At 43.4% G+C, this 15,762-nt stretch overlaps 2 protein-coding genes across 3 annotated transcripts in view; one reads left to right on the top strand and one right to left on the bottom strand.

Moving 5' to 3' along the window:
* Window positions 1-1,859: 1,859 nt before the first annotated feature.
* Window positions 1,860-6,339, top strand: cd36 (CD36 molecule (CD36 blood group)). Its single transcript, XM_020110169.2, has 12 exons — window positions 1,860-2,284; window positions 2,596-2,756; window positions 2,845-2,989; window positions 3,947-4,102; window positions 4,191-4,282; window positions 4,412-4,461; window positions 4,556-4,625; window positions 4,823-5,010; window positions 5,112-5,230; window positions 5,311-5,384; window positions 5,619-5,673; window positions 5,758-6,339. Exons 1-12 carry the CDS (start codon window positions 2,162-2,164, stop codon window positions 5,929-5,931), a joined length of 1,407 nt encoding a protein of 468 aa, XP_019965728.2. The 5' UTR covers window positions 1,860-2,161; the 3' UTR covers window positions 5,932-6,339.
* A 796-nt stretch (window positions 6,340-7,135) lies between these two features.
* The window catches only part of sema3c (sema domain, immunoglobulin domain (Ig), short basic domain, secreted, (semaphorin) 3C), a 46,413-nt gene continuing 37,786 nt past the window's right edge, over window positions 7,136-15,762 (bottom strand). For both annotated transcript variants that reach the window (XM_069520181.1, XM_069520180.1), the window contains 6 exons: window positions 13,936-14,024; window positions 13,041-13,082; window positions 12,636-12,793; window positions 11,362-11,429; window positions 10,566-10,696; window positions 7,136-9,625 (listed from right to left, as the gene is read on the bottom strand). In XM_069520181.1, the coding sequence (XP_069376282.1) occupies window positions 9,200-9,625; window positions 10,566-10,696; window positions 11,362-11,429; window positions 12,636-12,793; window positions 13,041-13,082; window positions 13,936-14,024 (914 nt within the window). In that variant the 3' untranslated portion in view covers window positions 7,136-9,199. The remainder of the gene's footprint in view (window positions 9,626-10,565; window positions 10,697-11,361; window positions 11,430-12,635; window positions 12,794-13,040; window positions 13,083-13,935; window positions 14,025-15,762) is intronic.

Below are 15,762 nucleotides of genomic sequence, written 5' to 3'. Positions count from 1 at the left end.
TCCCTGTGTCACCCGGGCCCTCTCATGGTTTGAGATAACAAGACACACAGGGTGAATCCCTGAGACACAAAAAAAGGTTATGTCTTCTTATCTAGCACAGAAAATACCACAGACAGTGAACACATTCATTCGAAAAGGACAGTGCTGCCCATTGTAAAAGATTTGTGAGGGTTTGTATATCTCTGCTTACATTTTTCAGTGTTTTAATCATAAATTTACTGAAGCTAATCTAAAGATCTGTTGTATTTTATTCTATCTACTCAAGGCCTAACTATGTGAGCTTTTATGTGACCAGATGCTGCTCGAAGGTACAGTTGTTTTAAGAGGAGGTGAAAAATATAAATCAAGGAAAACATACAAATATGAATATTCTCATTATTAATAACTGTTTCCAGTGTTTGAGCAGCTGGTGGAGAAGCAGGAAGTCTTCTGGCCCTGTGTAAACAAAATGAAATCCATTCCACATGTTGACAGTGAAGGTGAAAGACAAACAGTGGAGTTGTAAATCGTCCCAGTGAGATTGAGACTGGTTGACAGGTCTGTTTGTTATAATAAACAGAGACAAGTGTTCAGCACAAAGACTGGAGCAAAAGCTGGTGCTGTCCTCCAGTGGTTACAGCTTGTAACTCCACCGTGCTGCAGGGACGTAGTTGCTGAGCAGAGTTCAGGCTGATGAACGTTAAACTGAATTACACTGCATGGATATAGACAGCTGGTCATTTTTTATTTCACATCAGGAGAATTATTATTGTTATTATTATATTTATCACAGGAAGTATAGATATAGATCGATAACTTTATTAAGCACAATTAAAATCAAGTAAACCAAAACAGAGATTAAGTAAATAAGGTGCAAAGGAAGTTGTGATGTTGGTATGTAAGGAATGGTGGTGAAAGCATGAAATGATGATAATGCGAATAATAATGTAAATAACAATAATGAAGTTAATTTAGATTTAAGAGAAGGGACAAGAGGAAAATAGAATAAAAACCACCTGGTCTGTGACACAATGTTATATTGCTGCTGATCGAAAAACATTTATACCACAAACAGGAATGAAGATAAGCATAAGAGATAAAGAGCTATTCATTTTGTTATCTCCGTGAACCACAACACAGATAAGCCTTTCTGACATGCAAGCACACACACACGCACGCACAGTGTTCGGTCAGCGCTAAATCTGCGAATGTCTCTGACACCCTGCAGTAGTTACAGACTTTCTACGTTTGCAGTTATTTCTAAACTGCCTGGTTCATGTATACTTTTGCAATTTAGCAGCTGGCGACTATTGAAAAAAATATCGACTGGTCGATTAATCGCAGGAGACTGCATTGTGACTATAACGTGTGCCTGCAAAGTGTACGGGCTAAGTGGCGAATCGCTATTGGCCCCGAGACACCTGCTGACGATGCAGAAGGGTTCCCGACGACACAACTGCTCCAACTATCCCACCATACAACAACCAATCCCAAGTAGCTCCTGCTTATAGCAAAGCACCTGCAACGTGTTCTTCGCCTGTCGATTACAACAGCGCCCCCGGCTGCATATTTACTAAAGATGCCACTGATGCTGCTAAACCCACAGATAAACAACTAGTCCACAACAATGCACAGATTAGTGGTTTTCTACTTTATCCACTTTGCATCACCTTTGAAATTATGGCAAGGACAACACATGAATAGAGATAGTGAGGATAGATAAGGGAGAGGAGAGAAAAAGATAACACGTTAACAAAGGTTGGGATCATTCATGTCGAGATGTCTGATAAATCCTCTTGAATGAGGATTCAGGATTGTATGGTTAATCCAGTGCCAACCCCTCGTTCAACCTTTCTCCTCGGACTGTTATCAGCCAGGTCAGATATGAGATACCTGCTTGGTGGGGTGGCACTCTGTCTTTCTCTCAGGTGACCTTTAAACCTCCCTTTTCATTATATAACTTCATTTATAAGACAGGTGCAGAAGCGTCTGTACCTTTACCTGGCCTCTGCGGCTCTGTCAGCTCCTCTGATGCTGCAGCCTTCCTTTGCTGCCTCTGCTCCCGGGACACAAACACTACAAGCTGCACACACACACCGCTGACACAGAGACAGACGGAGAACCGGCTGCCAGGCAGAGAAACCATTCGCACAGTCGCACGGAGGGAAAAACGCACAGCACCATGGGCTGCTGTAACAAGGAGTGCGGACTCATAGCCGGAGCCGTGATTGGGGCTGTGGTAGCCATCCTGGGAGGTGTCCTCATCCCACTGGGGAACAGCATCATTGAGGGAACAGTGGAGAAGGTACGGTGCTCGGTTTCAGCCCCTGTAGCGAGTGACAGAGAGTTGTGAATGTGCAGGCAGAGATCAAGGTGAGTCAGGAGAAACGGGAGGAGAGGCGTGTGTGTTTTTGAGCTTCAACTGGTAAACAAGCTGTGCAGAGAGTCAAAATCAGCGTCTGTGATTTGGTTAAAGAAACTATAGAGAAAAATATTTTAACGATTTAGAGATTAATAACAGAGCGTCCACCTTGTGCATGGATCTGCCGGGCAGCAGGCCTGCTGGCAGTCTTGAGGAATGTTAAAAATAGATGTCTGTGTCTCTGCTCGGTTTAGGAGTCCGTCATTGAGCCTGGAACGACAGCTTATGACAACTGGGTGACGACAGGGGCGCATGTGTACAGGCAGTTCTGGCTCTTTGACGTGAAAAACCCCCAGGAGGTCTTGCAGTACGGTGCAAGACCAGTGGTCCTGGAAAAAGGACCGTACACCTACAGGTAATGTTGAATCGTTTGCCTCTTGTATTTTCTGTTTTGCCACCATCACACCCATCTAACAAATTTAAATCAAACCTCCCCCCTCCAGGACGAGGTATCTGCCCAAAGAAAACATCACGTTCAACCCCAATCAAACCGTCTCCTTCCTGCTGCCTTCCTGTGCCGTCTTTGAGCCGTCCATGTCGGTGGGACCAGAGGAGGACAACATCACCTCCCTCAACCTGGGTGTGGCTGTAAGTGAGTGTCACCTCACTGTGTGGTGAAACCTGCAGTGACTCAGCATTTCTGTAAGGCTGATAGGTTGTTGCTTTCGTATGCAACTATCAATTCTAGTGATGGTTGCCAAAACAGTTTGGCCTTTGACCCTTGTTTGTGAGCAGTGAGATTATTAACCACACAGTGATTCTCTCTCACAGGGTTGTTTCTGAATCTTTCATATTGAAAACAATCCAGTCACAGACTATAGAGATGGACAAAGTGATAGCTTCCTATAAGTGAAGCCAAACTGCCTTGATCGCCACCTGGTGGCTGGCTGCAAAATAACCCCGAACTAAAAAGTCAGACTCGACATGAATCTGTCTTCCTGTATGTGTTTTAGGTTTTGGTGATTTGTTGTTGTGTTGTGTGTTTCGTTGTTGTGTTTTGAAGCTGTTTTTTTGTGATTCGTTTTTTGTGTTTCATTTTTGTGTTTTGTGGTTGTATTCTGTGGTTTGCTATCATGTTTTGTCATTTGCACTTCAGGGCCACCATTAATTAGAATTCTGAGAAAATTGATATAAATCAGGAGGTTTGTGATCACAAAGAATAAGTGATGAGTACAGAACAAGTATTCAGTGGTAGTCTGAAAATGCATTAACAACTGTACTCATAAATACAGTCACAATACTGTCTTTGTTTAATGTCACAGTGAATGTGCTTTCTCTCCGAACTCATGATGAGTGTAAGCAATTCAAGACAACAAGAGCCTCTGCTTGTATTTATGTTGTATCCTGTGTCATAAAACAGGATTTTTATTTCCCGTCTTATCTCCTGAAGCAACAGCAGCGTTAATGCACGTGAATCGTTGTGGAACCAAAGTGTTGCTTTACTAACTGACACCACCACAACAAAGACTCAATTATACATTTGCTGAACTTTTAGAGATCAAGATGAAGAGAAGATAAACATTTCTTTTTTTCTTTTTTTTTCAGGGAGCTTATTCACTGCTTCCTGAAAATAGTCACGTAATACTGGAGACTCTGATAAAGTTAAGCAAATCCTCACTGTTCCAGCACCGTACAGTCAAGGACCTGCTGTGGGGTTACACAGACCCAATGCTGAAAAAAACAGTGGGCGTATTTTATCCTGTAAGTGATCAGAGGTTTCAGCTTTGCTCTCATGTAAGATCTACACAGTGACGCCTCAAAAATGACATGATTTAATCATTTCCTGAAGTACAACGGCACCTTTGATGGCTACTACACAGTTAACAACGGAAAGGAGGACATCTCGAAAGTGGGGATTATTGACAGGTGGAAGGGAGAGAGGTGGGTCTGATTATGAATAAAATGGTGGCGATTCTGAGGCTGTGTTTAATCAAGTTTTACAGATTTTGAGAAGTGAGGAAGCTGTTTTCCGTTAATGTAAAATACTATTTGTCATTGTTATTTGAACAGGACTTTGCCTTTCTGGAACGATACCTACTGCAACATGATCAATGGGACAGGTACAACTCACGCATGTTAATTATGAAGCTGAACAAACCAACAACATATTTCTATAAATCTTCATCATGACCTTATTTCTCCTCGTTTTCTCAGATGCATCCTCCTTCCCTCCATTTGTGGACAAAAAGAAGCCCCTCTATTTCTTCTCATCAGACATCTGCAGGTGATTAAAGGGATTAATCATCTTATTCTGAGGCCTGCAACCTTTTAACTTATTTCCTCTCAGTGACCACTAGAGGTCAGAGCTTTCCAGTACCAGAACCACTCCAGCCGATCTGAACTGAGTTGCTCAGCAGAGTGAACTGGGTACATGAGGTCAGATGCTTGGAGATTCATGACGTGTGTTTGTTTTGTCCGCAGGTCCGTGTCAGCCAGCTATGAGAAGAGCATGGATCTGAAAGGGATTGAGGTGTACCGTTACACCCTCCAGCCGTCCACCCTGGCCTCCCCTACGGTCAACCCAGACAACAGGTGCTTCTGCAGGGACCCAAAGACCACCAAGAACTGCACCTTGGCGGGAGTCCTGGATATCAGCGCCTGTAAAGAAGGTTAGTTTGCATTTGGGGATCTTAACGGTAGAGTTCAGGCATAACCAAGAATGTCCCATGTGCTAATCAAAATTGTCACGGTTTCCTCTCCATCCAAACAGATATAACTATCTTAATCTCTCTGCCGCACTTCCTTCATGGCAGTCCATCCCTGCGAGAGGCCGTACTTGGGCTGAATCCCAGCGAGGAGCACCATAAAACCTTCATAGACGTGGAACCTGTAAGACACTGTCATCCTGATGATTTGTGACTGAGAGAGGCGGCAGCTCTGATGCAATATTTTTGTTTTTCTTCCACTAGACAACCGGGTTTTCCCTGAGGTTCGCTAAAAGAATTCAAGTGAATATGATGTACGGACCATCGAAGGTCATCACGTAAGTTCTGTTTCACTGTTCCTGGCTAACTTAGCTTAGCATCAAGACTGAGAGTAGGTGGAAAAAACTGGGTTTCAAAATGTATCTATTGTGGTCTTACGTGGTTTTTAAAAAAATATTTTTTTGTGTTATATTGAACTCCCAGCAAGTGTTTTTCCCGAAAAGCCGGACTAATCCTTAAAGAAAGTTTGAGACAGAATCATGCTCTGAAAGTAATGAACTCTTTCCCTGCAGGGTGCTTAAGAAAGTCAAGGATTATACTGTTTTCCCAATCGTTTGGATGAACGAGGTAAGATAAAAACTGAGCCTTGCTGTCATGTAGTGCCTGTCATTGCTCAGGATGCGTGTTCATCAGTCTCCTCTGTGTAACCAGACGGCTGCGCTGGATGACGAAACGGCAGACATGTTTAAGAAGGAGCTCATCTCCCGTATCCAGATGTTGGAGATAATACAGCAGGTGCTGCTGGGCACGGGTTTGGCCGTCTTCGCCCTGTGTCTCATCTCCTACTGTGTGGTGAGGAGAAGTCGACTCAAGCGTACGTTCTAATGAATCAGGCTGGAGTTGTGTGCAAGTTGTGGAGCACAGTGAATTTACGCTGCTATGGCACATCAAACCTTTTTGATATAGACTTGCACTTTTTTGTAATTTTACTGTAATGTTTTTTTGCTTTGATACCAGGAGGGGGAATACTGTGATTTTGTAAAGCTTATGAGCTGAATTCTTTTACCAAGTATAATTTCAAGTGCAAACACTGTAACATTAACACAATCAGGGATTTCTGGAGGCAGAGCAGGTGGAGACTCATTTTAAACATCACACTTATCATCCGCACAGAGGAGAAATGTGTTCTGAAGTCTATAATAAAGAAATGCACATTAATCTGATCAAATGTTCTAATGCTTCGATGAACTACAGTCTTAAAAATGAATAAAAGCTAAGTGAGTTTTTCATTGGCTATCCTGTTCCTAGTGTTGGATTGTTCTTACCCTGCACCAAGCTCTAAAACCCTCGAAGCCCAGAATCCAGTCGAGACTGAAACAATCCTCTGCATTGTGTGCGCTCAAGCAAGTTTCCTCTTTACCTTGAGTGGTCAATAAATCAAAAGGAGCAGTAAAAATGGGCTGGGGCACGATTATACTGTGGTTATGAATGGTACTGGGGTTTGTTTGGTGAGAAAGCAGTCTTTCTGCCCAGCAGGAGACCTCTTTTCACTTTTATTGCTTTTAAATTACCCTCAGCAGCCTCCTGGGTGTCTTTGATTCTACTGTTTGGTCTCAATCTTACATTTCACACATATTAGGGAGTATTTCATTGAAATTAAAACAGACAAGTCTTACTCCCCTTTCTGAGGACATGCCATTTCCAGCCTTGGCGTATCCCAGGTACTATGCACCGACGTTTGAAATGTGAACATCATATTATCAAACCCATACATTTTCCAAGATATCAAAAATCCTTATTGTAATAAGGAGAGTTTGACAGTTTACAAAATAAACGCAGTTGCTTTCTCTGTTAAATGAGCTTGATGGCCTTCATCATGTCTGTAGGATAAAATTAAAGCAACTGCCAGCAGCATGTTAGCTTAGCTTAGCCAAAAAACTGTAAATGGGGGAAACAGCTGGCTAGTTTTGAGAAATCTGCAGTCTTTTGCTATGCTATGCTGAATAGCTGCAAGCAGTCGCTTCATATTTGCGGAAAAAAACATGCGTGTCAATATTTTATTCAAACTCAAGGTAAGAAACCAAATAAGTGCATTTCACAAAATTTGGAACTATTTATTTACGATATATAAGACACGTAATATGATAAGTAGACAAATGGGTGATGAAACGCAAAAATATAAAATTCACATTTTGAGCAAAAGAATCTGAAAATTAAATTTGTGGACTTTGCTTTAAATTGAGATTCATTTGAACATGTTTATTCAGGCTATCATGACATCAATAAATAGAAATACATAACACTGACATTACACTGAGCTGAAGTTTACATGTCGGTGGTGACGCAGGTGATCTGTACGAGGGACGGCACAACTAGAGTGAAAGTCTTTTCTCAGAATGAAAATAAAATTGTATTTCTCCACAATTTGCAGATACAGTCAGAGTTAGTTGGTGAAACATGTTGAATTTATATACACAGTGAAAACTAAATTTTCACAGCACATTAAATTAACAGGATGAATAAAACAAACAAAAAAACTCTGTACACAAGCAACCAATAATCTACTGTACATTAGCTATGCCCCTAAAAGGTGTATTCACATATTTCAAATGGTTGATGTCACTGACAATTACTACTTCTGAATTAAACGTACGTCCACTTTGCTGCAGTCTGTAGAAAACGTGGATCCAAAGAAGGAAAATGTCATTGCAGACTATATTTCCGAGTATTACACTACGTTACATTATTTACCTGAAGGCAAAAACTAAAATGTGCAAACCTCTTGGTTGCTTAAATCCAATCCAGGCAAGGATTAAAGCAATAATTTGACATTTTGGGGAAATATACTTTTTTGTCACGACTCCAGAGAAAAGATTGACACCCCCCTCATGTCTGTATGGCATAAAGCTACAGCTGGCAGCAAGTTAGCTTAACTTAGCGTAAATTGGATTTCGTCACTTAGTGTGGTATCAATCTTCTACTCTGTGCGAAAAAACTAAGCAAATTCCCCCCGAATGTCCAAGTATCCCTTTGAAAGACTTCAACATTATCGTTGAATTTCTATAAACATGCTGGAAAAAGAGAAGTACGATACAAATACAATATGTAGCCGAATTACATTGAGGCACATTCTCGTAAATGTACGTCCGAGTATTTATACACACCCCGTATTTCACACTCTATTCAGAATCCTGCCACCATTTCTGTTTTGGTCTTTGTACCATAGCATGTTTATAAAGATGGACAACATGGCAGCTCCCGATAAAGTGAAGCCCAATCATCTCGATAGCCCCCTGGTGGCCTCTGGCATGTCTGCAGATGGGACTGGATTAAAAATGCACGATAAACACATTTTTTCTCAAAGATGGTTTCTGTCATTTCAAGTCTTATAACACTGATGAATGTGTTTTAAATTACGTCAGCAGTAAGATGGTGGCACCCGTGTCAGGGATAGTTTGACTTAATTTCCGAGAGGAATTATTGACACGTCCTCCATCTTTATTCACAGTCTATGACTTAGACTGATATATTCCTAACTTACAGCACTGTCTGTATTCAGACCTCCTGCCATCTGTGCTTTGTATGCAGAGTGTTATTGAAGACGCACAAACACAGTCTATTCTTCTCATCCTACATGAGCCCAGAAGATTTCACTGAATAGAGAATTTTGTTAGCTCGAAACATTCAAATGTGAGTAGAATCTAGTACAACACTACTGTAAAGAGAAGGACAGCTCACTGTCAAACATGCATCTGTCCCTTTTCAAAATCCTCCTAATAATCCTAATAATCGTCCGATTCTGATTTCCCCTCCTAAATTTACGACATGACCAGGACCACTGACCATTGTTGTGTCTCACGTTGTATTATCACAAGAAATATCAGCCTTACTATCAGAGTTTATTGGTGGCGTGTGCCTGTGCGTGTGTGTTGGTGTATGTCCCAGCCACCTGGTAACAGTACCTGAAGCAACAGCAGGAGATACCGTCCAATGAGAGCTCCCCACACCCACCTCCTCGTCCCGCTGTACATCCGCAGTGCAGCTCTGCAGTTTGAGATGAGCGTTGGAAAATGGGGATTTTGTAACTGCCTGGTATGATACAGGATTGGAGGAAGGTTCATCTGTCAGTCTGTGTAGCTGCCAGCTCCTGGTGTCAGACGTCTGGGAAGTGGTTCCGCCGGTTGCGGCTCTTCCTGCGGTCCAGCAGGGGCTTCAGTTTGGCCAGGTCCCCCCTGAGAGGTCCGGGCGGCTGCGACGGCTGCTGCTGCTGCCTCTGCTGCAGGCTCTGGAGCTCCCTCCTCTCTTTGCAGTATTGTTGCACAGCCAGGCTCTCTGCAGGACTGAAAGCTGCCAGCAGCACCTTGGGGTGCAGGGAGCTGGCCCACGCCCACGGGGACTGCTGCTTGTCCGTCAGTACGCTCACCATGGCCTCGCTCAGCACGCGCAGGCGGATCTTGGCGACGGTGCGTTTGAAGCCGTTTTCGGTGGTCAGGCAGTAGTAGAGACCTTGGTCAGAGAGCTGGATGGAGCGGATCAAGAGGCCGTGATCCGTGGAGAGGACGCGGTCACTCAGCTTCACCTGCAGCGGGCCGAGGTGACAAATCAAAAGTTAAAACCAGAATGATTCATGATGAAACACAATGGAGTGAAGTTTGAGTCAGTTTTGTGTCTGTTTACATAATCAAGTTACTTTCATAATCTCATGAGGTTATTATTATGAATTCTTCTTTCATTTGGATTTCAGTTATATTCATTTGTGGTGTGTCAGATTTATTTGTAGCCATGAAAGCACTCAGCGTCATCATTCGATCAGTGAAGGGACAGATTTTCATGGTTTACATTAATCTTGTTTTTAAAAATAGATTTAAAATGAAGCTATGATCCAAAACACAACACTGTTACATCCTCTCTCCCTCTGACTGAAACCCAGCCGGGGTTTAGTTTGGAGAAGACTAATGATTCCACACATCGTAAAACCAAAGTGATTTATTTTAAAGGCCAACTTCTATTCTCATGAGGAAATGGCTGTAAAACGGCCATTACTCCGAGCTCGCTCCACGGAGGCGGGAGCTAAATCTATTAAAGATGTGTCTTCATCACACAGGCCCTCTCTCGCCCGACTAAATTTAATCTTTCACAGCCTCTCACTGTTTAAGTGGTGTCGGATATTTGGAAAAATATTTCTCCACCGGAAGATCCAGTCATTAGACAAAGTCCATATCGTGTTTGATCAGTATCACTGCTCGTTAGGACGCCACCGTGTCCGTCCTCAGGCGGAGCAGATCATGATTGAGCTCCATCGATCGCCACATATTTGTTCGATGTCATATTCAAGACATTTTAAACCGTTATCATCTCCCAGGATTTGCACTGTGTAAATTCAATTTGTTACGAAGGAGCGGGGGCGGGCTGTGCTGTTGACCTTTGACCTCTGTCAAATGGTTTTTAGACATTAACTCTGTGTTTGGAAAATTGGCTACAGATATTCTGCTGGGGTTTGTCTTAAATGTCAGACCGACCTCTTTCCTCCGGTCGTTGTCCCTGTGAATGAGCCACCGAATCGAGGCCTGAGGAGACTTGGGAAGACACTCGAGGAAGGTGGTGTTGTTCTTCACGCCATATTGTGTCATCTCCACTGCGTTTCTGTAGGCTGTAAGACACACACACACACACACACACACACACACACACGTACACACGTCACTTGCTGACGTACAGAAAGCCCTACAGATGGACTCAAATCTGTCTCACGTCCCACCAGGGGGAGTCGAATGTTGACTCGGAGCTTAGTCGGACACCTGGAGCTCAACCAAACTCCTCGTGCGCTCCCTCAGTTCCTCCACTGACAGAAAAACCTTCAGAGCGATGGACTAACTCACTTTCGTCTCATTAACCGTGTCATCTTTGTTGCGGCTAAATGGTTCATCACTCAGCTGCAGCTATGACAGGGCTGTGACTAATTAGTGGTAGGGGCCATATGGTTTGGTTCCCCAGGCTCGTGTTCATTTAGAGATGTGAAGTGTTTGTGGAAGTGAAGCTCACGGGGGAGAAAAATTAGACTGCACCACGCCAGTCGACTGGGTGGGTGCACTAGCAGGACTAAACCACTGTGAATGCTTTAATTCACAACATGTATTTCTAGTTATCGCCATGCTGCTGTGACTCTGATAAAAACAATGAGTTAAAACAGGCTAAGTGAGTAGAAGTGAGGGAAATTATAATGTTTGTTGAAAGTTCTCTGTGTGTTAGCAACAACACTTTTCACATCGCTCCCTTTGTTAATATAAAACATTGGATTAGCGCAGCTTTAGTTACCTTTCAGATTGAATCCTCTGCATTGAGTGAGTGGATTTCCATGAATAATGTCTTGTCTTCTGCTCCTCCTGAAAAACACTTACAATGAGTACAAATACACTGTGGCTCAATACGGCAAAATACATAACTTCCTCCTCCCATTGAACTGTGGAGGGAGCCGTCGCTGCCAAAACAATATGAGGAAAATCTGACAGTGTTATTCCACTCCGCTCACGCTCATGAGTAACAGCTTGAGGAAGAGAGCATGTAAGCAGCTGGCACATTTTCCACAGGAGAACAGCGGCTGCGCTTTTTCTTCTGCGACCAAACTAAACTCGACCTGCGTCTGACTGGGACGTCGAGAGACACAGCTGGTCCTCAAAGAGACCTGAGCGGCGTCGGCCCAGAGCCGAGGTGTCGCTCACACACATCCTCGTCTGTGTTTTGTCTAGACAGAGCGAGGGCGACAACAAACGCAGAATCGGTGACACGGATCACGCTCAACTGCTCCGTGAGGGATTCCAGTCACGTTCGGCCTCAAGACGTGAGCTGCTCTTTTCTTCTGGAACATCAGCCGTCGCCCACATTCACCACGACTGTGTGATGCACTGATTGGTTTCATATTTTGGTACGAAACCACAGGTTGTATACAAATGCAGCTCCAGAAGGACCTCAATTGTCCCCCGCTGGCTGGCTGCAGTAAAGTTCATACATCCTACCCCCTCCATGTTAGCAGATGCTTTAAAAACAAGGAAAAACATCATGATCGACACCTGAGGCCGGCTCGCAATTGGGCGTTTATCGGCACAACCTCGACGCTCTTTCCAAATGACGTCATCGGTACAAGATGGCGGCGTTCTGAAGCGCTCACTTAGGGATTCTCATCACATTTCTCCTCAGAAGATGTGAGCTGCTCCTCTTCTTTGACACATTGCTCTACATCAGCTGTCGCCCCGACAGTCTCTGTGACTGGGTGTGACACACTGATTGATTTCATATTCTTTAGGTAATTTGCAAGTTGAACAGAAATTCTGCAAAGCCTTTAAAAAAGATCAGCACTTTGCTCATGTTTATTTTAAACTTTAAAGCTTTGATTCACTGCCTCTGTGAATGAGCTCCCTAATCCACACATGTCAGCACTTATTCACACTGAAGAATATGCTTTGGGGCCTAAAAGCTCATTTTCCAAGAGAATAATCCTTGGAGGACACTAAATACCTCTTTGCATTACATTTAAAAACACTGAATACTGAGGTATTCACAATGAAGTCCAACACTGTAAAACTGTTGTGTACCTTTTGCTGGTGGGATAGAAGCGTGAGCAGCTGAGTCCGTCCCAGGCGCAGTAGGGATCTCTGGCGAGGCAGCAGTCTGCGCAGGCCGAGCCGTAAGCGTGACAACGGTGCAGGGAGACCTGGGAGACCCCGAACTCCGAGCTGACGTACAGCTGTTGCTGCAAAAGTAAACAGTTCAAATGTCAGCCGCCCTGTTTGTCTTAATAAGTGGCCCGGCTGACAGGAAAATGAGGCAGAGCGCCGAAACAATTATGGCTTATTATTTCCTGGCCTTCGGGAGGCTTATTGTGCTCGGGAGATTTTCTGTTTTCGTGCAGAACATGGTAGCCACAGACACGGAATAATTTATTAAAGCAATAAAACTGCACTAAATGTGTCAGGAAACCAATGTTGATGGAAACTTACTTTCTTAGAGGAGATTCTCAAGTTGGTCACAGGAGCTTGGTTCTGAAAAATGGAAAATACAAGGAGCAAGTTGAGAACATTGAAACATTAGTTTAATTACATTTTGCATTAGCAAGAATCTGAGGAGAACATTCTTGTCCTCCCTCCTCCATTTTAGCAGATAGGACACACACCAAACTAAAAAGTCAAAGAAGTCTTAGCTTGGCTTTGTTTCTGGATAGTGAGACTCATTGTCCATTTTTATTTACAGTCTGCTCGAACCTCAATAAATATCCTGTTATGTCTTATTCTTTCAGGAGAGTAAGAACAAATTGTTGTGATGATAGTGTCTGCAAAGACGAAAGGGATATTGACGTCTTCTAACTCTTGGCAGGAATGATTCTTAAAAGAATCCCTTTTTTATTGCGGAGAAAAGCCCATCAGACTTCTCTTGAATAAGAAATAGTCATAACAAAGACAGTCAGTTTCTCACCAGATGTCTTTAACCTCCTGACACAAACATATTCAGTAAATTCAGAGTAAATCTTATCAGATTTACTTTGCTTTTCTCCAGGTGCAGCGGAGAATTAGAAAGATCTCGGCCTTTTCATGTGATCGCAGGTTGAACAGAACTTTAGCGATTTGAGCAAAGATAAAACGACATGTGGCAGCTCAGGGCAGCTAACGGCCTCCTGCAGCATGTGGGTATGTTTCCCATCACTCTACGCTGCAGAACTGCAGAACATCCATCTCCCGAACATCCCCCTGCCCCTCGCCTGGCTGCCCCCAGGCCTTTGTGCTGTGGCCAAGTGTGCCCTCTGCCTCCACATCTTTGATTTTTGGCAAAGGAATAAAGGGATGAAAGTTAAAGAGCGAGAAAAAAGAAAGAAGGAGGGGAGAAAGAGAGACAGCCGACCTTAAACACTTCCAGCTCCTCCAGGATCAGATCTTCATGCAGGGACTGGTTGGTGGGCAGCACGATCACCTTCTGTATTGTACCTTTGTCTGGGGGCAGAATGGAGACATGGTCTGAGCTGTTAATACACACACACACACACACACACACACACACACACACAAACACACACACACACCATTTACTCCCATAGAAATTGGTGAAAACCAGCCCTAACCAAAACTAACCCTGCCATTTCTCCTTTAATCAAAGAATGTGAAAAAATGGGATGGGTGCTTCCCTGACTCATGCAGGATCCTTCCACCACGTTTTCCTGACGATGTGTTAAATAGTTTTTGTGTTATGCTGCAAACTGTCACAGATGAAAACAGGACGGGAAAAAAAGGACTTTACACACAAAAACATTCAATTCCCAGCGATGTGTTCTGTCGTTGGAGCAACTGCTGGTGAAAGAAAAGAAACTCAGAGTCTATTTTCCTTTGCCCATGTTTTCTTTTGAATTAGTCCCGATGGCCACGGCCAGTTTCCACAGCAGAATCAACTGTGGCAGGAGTGAGAATGGAAGCTGTTAAATCCTCACACAAGAGAACAAGGGCCGTGAAAATAAAAATAAAAAAATGCAATGACCGCAATCAATAAGCCTGCTTTGTCCTGGGAGTTGGAGCAGCAGAGTTACAGTAAGCGCTCATGGAAACGCCTGATAAGAGCGTCTTCCTCGTCTTTGAGCCAAAAGCCTCATTTCTGGCCCAGATGAAGTAACGTAGCACTGGCTCCGCGTCAAGAATCCGGGAAGAACAGAGGAGCTGCCTGATAAACACAGGCAGCTGTGTGCGAGAGAGAGAGAGAGAGAGTCCCAGAGCCACTCGATTAACGCAAACATGTGCACACGTGGACATGCACGAGCACAAATGATAATAAGTACACACGCACACATATTATGACACATTAACCAGTGTTGTAAAACAGGTGTACGTCTGTTGGAAACGTCTGAGGAGCAACATTTATTCCCATAATCCATCTTTCAAAATCTTCCAGGAGAGATCATGATATTCCAAAAAGCCGTTTAAGTATCGTTTAACATCTAGTATCAAGATTTAGTTTTTATTTAAACAAACCGCAGACACATTTTTAAATTATCTCCACCCACTTCCACCTGAGTTAATAAAAATCGACCTTAAAGGGGTCAAAGCTCTGTCTTGAAGGACCTTGTCTCGTCGTCCTGTCTATGACCCAATCTTTGCATAATTTGTGCTACATGTTGTCACATCTGTTTTCAGTGTGTCTGCCACACCCACTGTGTACTATCCCCTCTGTTATCGGTTTCTCTCGTAATCAACTGTGTCGTCGGGAAGCCTCAACAATCATTTACCTCTGAAACACCTCAGGGAAAAGGACCATGTGGTTGTCTTTGTCTCCAGGTCACTGATGCCCCCCCCGCCTTGTTACAGGATTACAGTGACTGTGACCTCGGTGGACGGTTATTACTCCAGTGTGCTGTTGCCATGATGGATTTGTGATATAAGGATCTAATGTTTTTCTTAGAAGGAGCAAACGAAGTCAAACAATAGCTGGACTTTGGGTGGAGGGAGATCCTTTTACTTGTTTTCCAGTTACCAGTGAATTTTAACAATCAAAAGAATGAAAATATCTCGTTTCATCTAAGTTTCCAAAAACAAGTCAAACTACAAAGACCTTGAAGTGCAGCAACGCCCGACGTCGTCCGGGGAAAACAAATCTTTATTTATCCAGATCTCCTGCACATTTTATTTGGTTCTTCCTTGGATCATGCCTGTAGCTTCGTTCACATTTCATGGAAATCAGTTTTTG

The sequence above is a fragment of the Paralichthys olivaceus genome, chromosome 23 (assembly GCF_024713975.1).
Source record: "Paralichthys olivaceus isolate ysfri-2021 chromosome 23, ASM2471397v2, whole genome shotgun sequence".
Taxonomy (NCBI): Eukaryota; Metazoa; Chordata; class Actinopteri; order Pleuronectiformes; family Paralichthyidae; genus Paralichthys; species Paralichthys olivaceus.
This window is presented reverse-complemented; position numbering and strand designations above follow the sequence as displayed.

Bases quoted from the DNA above. Each gene is read 5' to 3' on its own strand.
- cd36 (XM_020110169.2), top strand. From the start codon at position 2,162: ATGGGCTGCTGTAACAAGGAGTGCGGACTCATAGCCGGAGCCGTGATT. The intron at 4,462-4,555 runs GTACAACTCACG...TCGTTTTCTCAG, and splicing joins CAACATGATCAATGGGACAG to ATGCATCCTCCTTCCCTCCA. The intron at 5,011-5,111 runs GTTAGTTTGCAT...CCATCCAAACAG, and splicing joins TATCAGCGCCTGTAAAGAAG to ATATAACTATCTTAATCTCT.